Below are 10,303 nucleotides of genomic sequence, written 5' to 3'. Positions count from 1 at the left end.
AGCGGCCACTGCACTCCAGTCTGGACGACAGAGTGAGACTCCAACTCAAAAAAAAAAGATGTAGCACTGGCCGGGTGCAGTGGCTCAAGCCTGTAATTCCAACACTTTGGGAGGCCAAAGTGAGAGGACTGCCTGAGTCCACGGGTGTGAGACCAGCCCGGCAACTTGGCAAGACCTCATCGCTACAATAAATAAAAAATTAGCCAGGTGTGGTAGCACACCTCTGTAGTTCTGGCTACTTGGAAGGCTGAGGCAGAAGGATTGCCGGAGCCCAGCAGCTCGAGGCGGCAGTGGCCAGGAGCGTGCCACTGCACTTCAGCCTGGGTATCGGAGTGAGATTCCAACTCAAAAAAAAAAAAAGATGTAACACTAAGAAAAATCCGCCAACTGAACTGTAACATACCATCAATTATAAGGCACAACCCAATTCCAGAGACAATAAAACATATACTTTTTCCCACTGACAAAAGATAAAATGTGCACTTCAGAACTGATATATTCCATGTTTGCTCTCATTTTATAAAGAAAAAGATTAGGAGGAAAATGTTACCAGCAAAAGGCAATTTTTTTTTTTTTTTGAGTTGGAGTCTCACTGTCGCCCAGACTGAAGTACAGCAGCTGCTCCCAGCCACCGCAGCCTCGACCTGCTGGGCTCCGGCGATGCTTCCGCCTCAGCCTTCCAAGTAACTGGAACTACAGGCATGCGCTACCACGCCCGGCTAATTTTTGATTTATTGTAGAGATGAGGTCTCACCAAGTTGCCCAGGTGGGTCTCGAACCCACAGGCTCAGGCAATCCACTCACCTCAGCCTCCCGAAGCGCGGGATTACAGGCTGAGCCACCAAGCCCGGCTGGCAATTTCTTTCTTTTGGCTTCTTTCTCCTTGCCCTCATGCAAATTAAAATTCAGCCAGTGAAGATTCGTGTGTTTAGGATTTACAGACTTCTAAGGTAGAATCCCAGGAGACTGTCTCCAAGAATGAAGGCCATAAAGGAAGGTGATGTGGCAGAAGGGCAAAAACAAGGAGGGAGGTGGGAAAGATGCCACTTTGGGAAGATTTGGCCTTGGCCTTCCCAACGATGTACTTGAGGAAAATAAACCCATGCATTCTGACCCCTCCCCACCCAGGCCAGCTTCTGTATGAGCTGGGCCTCTTCCTAAGGGCCCAGGCTACCCCATGCCCCACCTCCTTGTTCAGTCGGTCCACAGTCCTGTCCAGCAAACGCTTCTGCTCTTCCAGCTCAGCCTTGCCGCGCCGGAGTACCTCCCGCTGCTTCCCCTCCTCCTCCAGGGCCCGGTTCAGTGCCTGCTGCTCCTGTCCCAGGCGGGTCAGCCCCCGCTGGGCCTCCTCCAGCCGTGCCTCCAGTGCCCGTTTGGCTGCTGCCAGGCTCCCCTCCTCTTCCTGGGTTGCATTCAGGGCCTCTTCTAGCAGCTGTTTCTCTGCCTGGGGTGGGTCGGGGGAAGAGAGTCTGGGCTGGGAGGAGGCAAAGCTTGGGCTCAAACCATCTGGAGGTGAGTAGACGGGGGGGAGGAAGTATTTACAAAAAAAAAGAGGGCAATGAAAACAGGTTCAAGCCAGGCTCGGTGGCTCAGCCTGTAATCCCGCGCCTTTGGGAGGCTGAGGTGAGTGGACTGCCTGAGCCCACGGGTTCGAGACCCGCCTGGGCAACTTGGCGAGACCTCTCTCTACAATAAATCAAAAAATCAGCCGGGCATGGTAGCGCATGCCTGTAATTCCAGCTACTTGGAAGGCTGAGGCGGAAGGATCGCCGGAGCCCAGCAGGTCGAGGCTGCGGTGGCCGGGAGCGGCCACTGCACTCCAGTCTGGGCGACAGAGTGAGACTCCAACTCAAAAAAAAAAAGAAAACAGGTTCAAGACACACAGAACAAACAAAGCGTGGGGGATAAGATAGACAAAAAAATACCAGTACAAAGTCTAGAACATTCACACCAACGTACACTCCAGGAAAGAAACCCAAGGCTAACTGAGGGCTGAGGAAGGCAAAACAAAAGTACACGAAGGGCAACACAAAACCCACGGCTGAGTATTTCATGTTGGAGTATTTTGCCAGGATGGAGCAGAGAGGGCCAGGAGCAAGCCCACACCTGGGCAGAGGCACTGACCTCCAGCCGTTGCACCTTGTCCCGGAGTCGCGCCTCCACCGCTTCCCCACCATCCACCAGGCCTCGAGCCTCCTTCAGCTGCTGCTCCAGACCCAGGATGCGCCGGCGGAATTCGTCGTTTTCTTCCTGGGTCTCCCGAAGTGTTGTCTCCACAGCGGTCCGCCGTTGCCCCAGCACTGCTGTCTCTGCCTCGGCCACCATCTTAGCCTACGGACGGTTCAGGGAGTGGAGGCTCAGACCCCAAGGCCCAGGGCCATTGACCACGCCCAGGAAAGACGTCCCAAAGACAGTCACAAGAGAGATTCTGCTGCCAGCCAGAGGCTTCCCCGGGTATCAGGCCAGCAACCTCCCCCTGAAAATCCTAGCAGCTTTGAACCACACACCTAGGACCAAGGAGCTGGTCGGTACATACCCATGACAGGGCACTTTCCACGCCCTCTGGCTCTTCACAGCCCTCCAGACCCCTCAGCCTCCACCTCCTAAACCCTGGGCCCACTCCCCTTGCCTTGGAAGCCTCTTCACAGTCCTGTCTCAGTTGCTGGATGGTCTTTTGTAGCTGGAGGTTCTGCTGTTCCAGCTCCCGGCCTCGGTCAGCCTCGACCCTCAGGACTGCCAGCTGCTTCTCCAATTCCCGGTCCCGGTGTCGCCCAGCCACCTCCTGGCTCTGCCGCTCTGCCTGTAGCTCCTTAAGCTCCTCCTGTGTCCGGCGCAGCTCCTAAAAGGGAAGGGGTGTGGAGAGAGGGCACAGAGAGCCAGACTGAGATACAAGACTGTGGAAAAACCAAGGCTCCTGCACATTGCCAGAAGGAATGTAAAATGACGGGGCCATTTTGGAAAGCAGTTTGGCAGTTTCTCAAAAAGTTAAACAGAGTTATCGCATGACCCAGCAATTCCACTCCCAGGGCTATACCCAAGAGAAATGAAAATTTATCAAACAAAATCTTGTATGTGAATGGTCATAGCAGCAATATTCATTATACTCCAAATGTAGAAACGACCCAGATATCCGTCAATTGATGAACAGACAAACTATGGTCTATCCACAGGGAGGAATATTATACGGCCATAAAAAGGAGTGAAGTACTGATACTTACTCTGCATGAACGAACCCTGAAAACATTATGCTAGGTGAAAAAAGCCAGACACTTAAAGCCACATAATGTAGGGTTCCAATTACATGAACTATGAAGAATGGTAAATCCAGAGAGACAGAAAGTAGATTAGTAGATTAGTAGCTGGCAGGAGAGAGAAGGAATTACTGGTAGTGGGTATGAGTTGCCTTTTTGGGGTAATTAAAATGTTCTGTATTAGATTATGGTGATGGTTGTACAACTTTGTGAATATACTAAAAACCCCAGAATTGTACATAAAGATGAATTTTATGATATGTGAAATATAATTCCACAAAAATAACTAATGTAATGGGAGAGTGGGCTAGAGTATGGATAAAACTAGATTGACTGTTTAAAAAATATACATATTGAAAACTAGGCTGGGCACGGTGTCTCCACCTATAATCCCAGCACTTTGGAGGGTGACGTAAGAGGATTGCTTAAGGCCAGGAGTTCAAGACTAGCCTAGGCAATATAGTGAGACATAGAAAGATCTCATCTCTACAAAAAAAATTTTTTAATTAGTCAAATGTGGTGGAGAATGCCTTTAGTTCCAGCCACTCAAGAGGCTGAGGTGGGAAGATAGTCAAGCCCAGGAGGTTGAAGCTGCAGTGAGCCATGATCATGTCACTGTACTCTAGCCTGGATGACAGAGTGAGACGTGACTAAACAACAACAACAAAAAACTGAAAACTGCTGGGTTTGGTGGCTCAGCCTGTAATCCCATGCTTTGGGAGGCTGAGGTGAGTGGATTGCCCGAGTCCGCGGGTTCGAGACCTGCCCGGGCAACTCGGCGAGACCTCATCTCTACAATAAATTTAAAAAGTCAGCCAGGTGTGGTAGCACGTGCCTGTAATTCTGGCTACTCAGAAGGCTGAGGCCAAAGGACTGCCGGAGCCCAGCAGGTCGAGGCTGCTGTGGCCAGGAGCGGCCACTGCACTCCAGTCTGGGCGACAGAGTGAGACTCCAACTCAAAAAAAAAACAAAAACAAAAAAACTGAAAACCAAAATATGTGAAACAATAAATACTGGTGTAATTCTTTTAAAAAGAAAATTAAAATATCAATTCTTTACCAATTAGCTACTTCTGAAATTCAGAAAGCACCATAGTTAGGCTAAAGAGTTATAAAATTTATAATGAGTCTTCAGTGTAAGACACTAACAAAACTAATTAGAAAGAAAAACAGCACAGAGTATGGTCTATGCTGAACTTGGTTAGTCTGCTTTTCTAATGTGTGCTTTGTTTATTGACCAGATACTTGATAAAATACACTTAATATATGAGACAGATGAAATACCCATATTGCTTTTTAGTTTTATCCAGAATAATAAATCAACTGAGATTGTCTAGGGAACTACCCAAGTTCACTGTGTCTGCCAATATAGGTTGAACATCCCCCAAATCTGAAAATTCATAATCTAGAAAGCTCCAAAACCCAAAACTTTTTGAGTTTGATTTGGCCCTTAGATTTTTGGATTAGAAATGCCCAACTGCTTGGTCCAAACAATACCAAAACACTTTCAATCCCATGCATTTCAGATAAGGGCTATTCAAACTGTATAGCGAACATAATTCAGACTATCCTTATTATTTGTGTGTTTTTTTGTTGTTGTTGTTTTGTTTTGTTTTTTGAGTCGGAGTCTCACTCTGTCACCCAGGCTGGAGTGCAGTGGCACACTCACAGCCACCACAGCCTTTACCTGCTGGGCTCAAGCGATCATTCTGCCTCAGCCTTCCAAGTAGCTGGAACTATAGGTGTGTGCCACCATGCCTGGCTCATTTTTTTTAATTTATTGCAGAGAAGAGTTCTTGCCAAGTTGCCCAGGCTGGTCTCGAACCCTGGGCTTAGGCAATCCTCTCACCTTCGCCTCCCAAAGTATAGGGATAACACGTGTGCACCACCATGCCCAGCTCTTACTATTTGTTAACTCCAAGACAATATAGTAAAAATTTAAGAGTAGTTTTAACTTGACCATTCTTTTGGGAGTTTTTCTAAGAAGATAGAATTTTAAATTACAGCATGAAAATTACCAAAGTATATTTGGTTAACATTTATATTTTTTCTCCACCAAATATTTTGGGTAATCTCAGGTTTTTATTTATCTGGAAAATAATCACTTATAGCTCTATTTTTACTCATTTTAAAATATGAGCCAGGTGAGCGGCACATGCCTGTAATCTCAGCACTTTGGGAGGCCAAGGCAGGAGGATCACTTGAGCCCAGGAGTTCAAGACCAGCCTGGGAAATATAATGAGACCTCATCTCTAGTATAAAAATGAAATTCAATTATTACATAAATGTTGTATTAAAATAATAAAAATATGATTACTTTGATTATAATTAGGCAGTCTTAGTTGAGGTGAAATAAACGAGCACTGATTAACTAATACTTGTTTTATTTTTTTATCTATTTTTATTTTTTGTAGAGACAAGGTCTCGCCAAGTTGCCCGGGCTAGTCTCGAACCCGCAGGCTCAGGCAATCCACTTGCCTTGGCCTCCCAAAGTGCTAGGATTACAGGCTGAGCCACTGAGCCCAGCCAACTAATACTTGTTAACTGAGCAACTACTACATAGCCAGCACAATTAATCAATAGAACTAGAAGGATCTTCAGAAGGCCATAAATGCCAGTACTTATCACTAATGAGAAGGTCTTCTAAGTTATATAAATCATCAAAAGAATTCACTGCCATCTTATCCTTCATAAACTCAAACATCAGGAATATGAAGAAATTATCTGTGTGTACACTTCAACTTTATGACCTTGTCGTTTGTGACTCTTTTTAAAATATCATCCATGCATGATTAAAAAAAAAAGAGCATTAACTTAAAAAAAAAAAAAAAAAAGGCCAGGCACAGTGGCTCACACCTGTAATTCCAACATTTTGGGAGGTTGAGGCAGGAGGACTGCTCGAGCCCAGAAGTTTGAGATCAGCATAGGCAGCAATAGCAAGATCTCATCTCTACAAAAAATCAAAAAATTAGCTGGGTATAGTGGCACACACCTATAGTTCCAGCTTACTTAGGAGGCTGAGGTAGAAAGACTTCCTGAGCTCAGTAGGTCAAAGCTGTGGTGAGCTGTGATCATGCCACTGCACCCCAGCCTGGGTGACAGAGTGAGACCTTGCCTCAAAAAAATAAAAAAAGAATAAGGCTGGGTTTGGTGACTCAGTCTGTAATCTCAGCACTTTGGGAGGCTGAGGTAAGTGGACTGCCTGAGACTGCGGGTTCGAGATCCACCTGGACAACTTGGCGAGACCTCATCTCTACAGTAAATTTTTAAAAAATTAGCCGGGCGTGGTAGCGCACACATGTAGTTCCAGCTACTTGGAAGGCTGCGGCAGAAGGATCACTGGCGCCCAGCAGGTTGAGGCTGCAGTGGCCAAGAGTGTGTCACTGCACTCCAGTCTGGGCGACAGAGTGAGACTCCAACTCAAAAAAAAAAAAAAAAAAAAGAATGAAGAGGAAATCTTATAAACTTTGAGTATTAAAGTCTCACCAGCAAGGCACTGGCCTCCTCAACCTGGAGAGGATCTCCAGCACTGACTCTCCCCCTTGGAGACTGGGGAGGTGGAACCATTAAACATGGGAATCCTTTAATTCCCCAAGTCTAGATTCTATACTTTCTAAACAGTCTTCAGATTACAATTTGGCTTCCCATGTAGGTCAGCTGGCCATGCCAACACAAGTATTCCAGTCCACGTGATACTTCTCATTGTAAATTAATAAACTGGCATTCTAATGGTAAGCATTTTTTTCATAAATGCAGTTAATGAGTCCCCAGTAAAAGAGCAGCTTTTGCTATGCTGACCAAATTAGGTTACTGAGGCTGCAAAAACGACCCGCAAGTTGCACAAATCCACCTAAATGCTGCAACCCATGACATCTTTTGGGAGGCAGCCAGCAATCTCTGGCCATACCCCAACCTGACCACTGAGAGCTCATTCCATTAGAAATCTCTATTCTCAGTGAGGAGACCAGCCCTGCTGTGCTGGAAAGAGACAAAGCTGAAGAACTGGGGAATGGGGAGGGGGTGTCCTGAAACCAAGCACAGGAGAGGCAGCTCTCTAGCATAGAGGCCTCTGTGGACAGGTGAGCAGGTGCCAACACGCCTGCCCATCAATCTGCCGCCCAACTCCCACATACCTTCTTGAGCTCCTCAACCTGGCGAGGATCTCCAGCACTGACTCGAGCCTGCTCTAATTCCCTCTGCAAGACCTCCATCTTCTCCCCAAGCTCCTCTTCCACTTCCTCCTTCTCCATGCGCAGCTGCAGGAGTCTGAGCCGGTGAGGTGAAACAAAGGGGAAAGGGAAGAGGGTAAGGTCACATATCTGGGAGAGGTCAATGGACTATGAAAACCACCTCTCTGGAAGCCAACATACCATTCCCACTCTCAAGAGAGAGGAGGGTGGATATGAACATGAGCAGTTTGAGAAACGGAAGAGGAAGAACACAGCATGAATAGAAAGGAAGTGGGAGATAAGAATCAAGGGTATGGCCTGATGCAATGGTTCACACCTGTAATCCCAGCACTTTGGGAAGCAGAGGTAAGAGAACTGCCTGAGCCCAGGGGTTCAAGACCAGACTGGTCAACTTAGTAAGACCTCATCACTACAATGAATCAAAATATTAGCTGGGCATGGTAGCATGTGCCTGTAGTTCCGGTTACTTGGAAGGCTGAGGTAGAAGAATCGGCTGAGTTCAGCAGGTCGAGGCTGCAGTGGCCATAAGTGTGCCACTGCACTCCAGACTGGGTGACATAGTAAGACTCCAACTCAGAAAAAAAAAAAAGAATCATGGGTAAGGCCAGGTGCAGCGGCTCACACCTGTAATCTCAGCACTTTGTGAGGCTGAGGAAGGAGGACTGCTTCAGCCCAAGACTTTGAGACCAGCCCGGGAAACATAGCAAGATCTCATCTCTACCAAAAAAAAAAAAAATCAAAAAATTAGCTGGGCGTAGTGACACAGGTCTCTAATCCCAGCTACTTAGCAGGCTGAGGTAGAAGGTCTGCCTGAACCCAGGAGGTTGAGGCTGCAGTAAGCAATGATCATACCACTGCACTCCAGCCTGAGCGACAGAGTAAGACCCCGACTCAAAAAAAAAACCAAAATAATTAAAAAAAAAAAAGAATCACTCCAGCCTGGGCAGCGACAGAGTGAGACTCCCACTTAAAAAGAATCACGGATAAGTGTTTCTAAGAAAGGGCCAGGGTCATTACTCCTGCTTGGTGGCTCGAAGTTCCTCCTTGTTCTTCTGGAACATGCTCTGCCAATGACCTGTCTCCTCAGAGGTCTCCTCTAGCTCTCTCTGCAGCTCCCGCACCAGGGCTGACATCTTCTGTCTCTCGGCCTCCAGCGCTGCATGGTCCTAGGGAAGGGGAGATGGGGTACCAGGAAGCTCAGGGGAGGAGTTCACTTCAAACCAGCATGAGTGTGTAGAAGGGGAGGCCCAGACCCAGAGGGCACCATGCCAGTCATACCCGATACCCTAGGGGTGCCTGGGATAATACTAACAGGAGGTTCTCTCCCCAAGTCACCATCCACCCCTCTGGCATCTATAGGAAGTCACCCCAGTTGCTTCCCCCATGGGACTCTGCTCACATAACCTCACGGTACTTCTGACTGCACTCCCTCCCTCTGCCCTTGTAGGCTTCCTGGCCAACACTGTCACTGCATCTCACATGTGTCCTTTACAGGGAGTTCCTGGCTACAACCATTAAAAGTCTAAAAGTGCAAGATCCCAAGGAACCCTGTTCCCCAGCAGGTCCTGGTCTCGTCACATGCCTGGGTTGCGTCTTGCATGCTCCGGCGAAGCTGCTCTGTGTCACGCTGGCATTGCAGCCGGACGTGCTCCACCTCCTGATCTCGGGAGGCCACCTCCTCCTTCAGGGCCCCCTTCAGGGCTGTCAGCTCCCGCTCTCGCAGCCTCAGCTGCTCCTCTACCCGCTGTTTCCCCTCCAAGACCTCTTCCAGAAGCTCCCGGGTCTCTAACAGGTCCTGGAGAAGGTGGAAGTAGAACAAGGATGACCATATTAGGATCCACCTGTCTGTTAATTCACTCATTTAGTCAAAGAATAGTTAGCGAGCACCTTATCTTAGGAACAGTACCAGGTGTGTCTGACCTTCCAGATGCCTTGTTAGGATAAAGGAAATCAGTCACTATTCTGGGCTCTGGCCACAGAGTCTGGCTGAAAGCATACTAAGGAGTACCCGCACTACCCACTCCGTTTTTGTTTTTTTTTGAGTTGGAGTCTCACTTTGTTGCCCAGGCTGGAGTGCAGTAGCATGCTCATGGCCACCGCAGCCTTGACCTGCTGGGCTCAGGCAGTCCTTCCACCTCAGCCTTCCAAGTAGCTGGAGCCTCAGGCATGTGCCACCATGCCCAGCTAATTTTCTGATGTACTGTAGAGATGAGGTCTCACCAAGTTGCCCAGGTTGGTCTCGAACCCCTGGACTCAGGCAATCCTCTCGCCTTGACCTTCCAAAGTGCTGGGATTATAGGCTTGAGTCACCATGCCTGGCCTAGGTACTCCTACTTGGGGGAACCACGGAGGAGCAGATATGAGGATTCAGAGATCAGGGCACACAGCCCTGCTCCCTACCTTCAGCAGCGCCTCCTTAGCAGGCTCAGGCCCCTGGACCTGTTTCAGCTTGTTCTGCAACTCCACCACCTGGGTCTCCAGCCTGTGTCGAAAATTCTCACCCTGGTCCAGGAGGAGCTTCATGTTCTGGAGCCTAGTAATAGGTAACATCACTGAGCACATGCCAGGCAGTATTCCAAACATTTCATATACATTAATTCACTTAAACCTCATTCGTTCAAATCTTTATGAAATCTCCCTTGACTACAGGAAGTTCCCAACACACGAACGAGTTCCGTTCCGGGAGCGCATTTTTTTTTTGTTTGTTTGTTTGTTTTGAGTTGGAGTCTCACTCTGTCGCCCAGACTGGAGTGCAGTGGCCGCTCCCGGCCACCACAGCCTGCTGGGCTCCAGTGATCCTTCCACCTCAGCCTTCCAAGTAGCTGGAACTACAGGCGCGCGCTACCACACCTGGCTAATTTTT

General features: G+C 48.1%; 1 protein-coding gene across 1 annotated transcript in view; it reads right to left on the bottom strand.

Annotated features, from left to right (window-relative positions):
* Positions 1–10,303, bottom strand: part of CGN (cingulin) — a 23,159-nt gene that overhangs the window by 7,033 nt on the left and 5,823 nt on the right. Inside the window, exons 6-12 of the mRNA XM_008065810.2 lie at positions 9,841–9,973; positions 9,023–9,235; positions 8,458–8,606; positions 7,384–7,516; positions 2,630–2,839; positions 2,125–2,331; positions 1,187–1,444 (exon numbers count right to left, since the gene is read on the bottom strand). Coding sequence (XP_008064001.1) covers positions 1,187–1,444; positions 2,125–2,331; positions 2,630–2,839; positions 7,384–7,516; positions 8,458–8,606; positions 9,023–9,235; positions 9,841–9,973 — 1,303 coding nt within the window. The remainder of the gene's footprint in view (positions 1–1,186; positions 1,445–2,124; positions 2,332–2,629; positions 2,840–7,383; positions 7,517–8,457; positions 8,607–9,022; positions 9,236–9,840; positions 9,974–10,303) is intronic.

The sequence above is a fragment of the Carlito syrichta genome, unplaced genomic scaffold (genome assembly GCF_000164805.1).
Source record: "Carlito syrichta isolate Samal-C Ts95f unplaced genomic scaffold, Tarsius_syrichta-2.0.1 Scaffold308805, whole genome shotgun sequence".
Lineage (NCBI taxonomy): Eukaryota > Metazoa > Chordata > Mammalia > Primates > Tarsiidae > Carlito > Carlito syrichta.
This window is presented reverse-complemented; position numbering and strand designations above follow the sequence as displayed.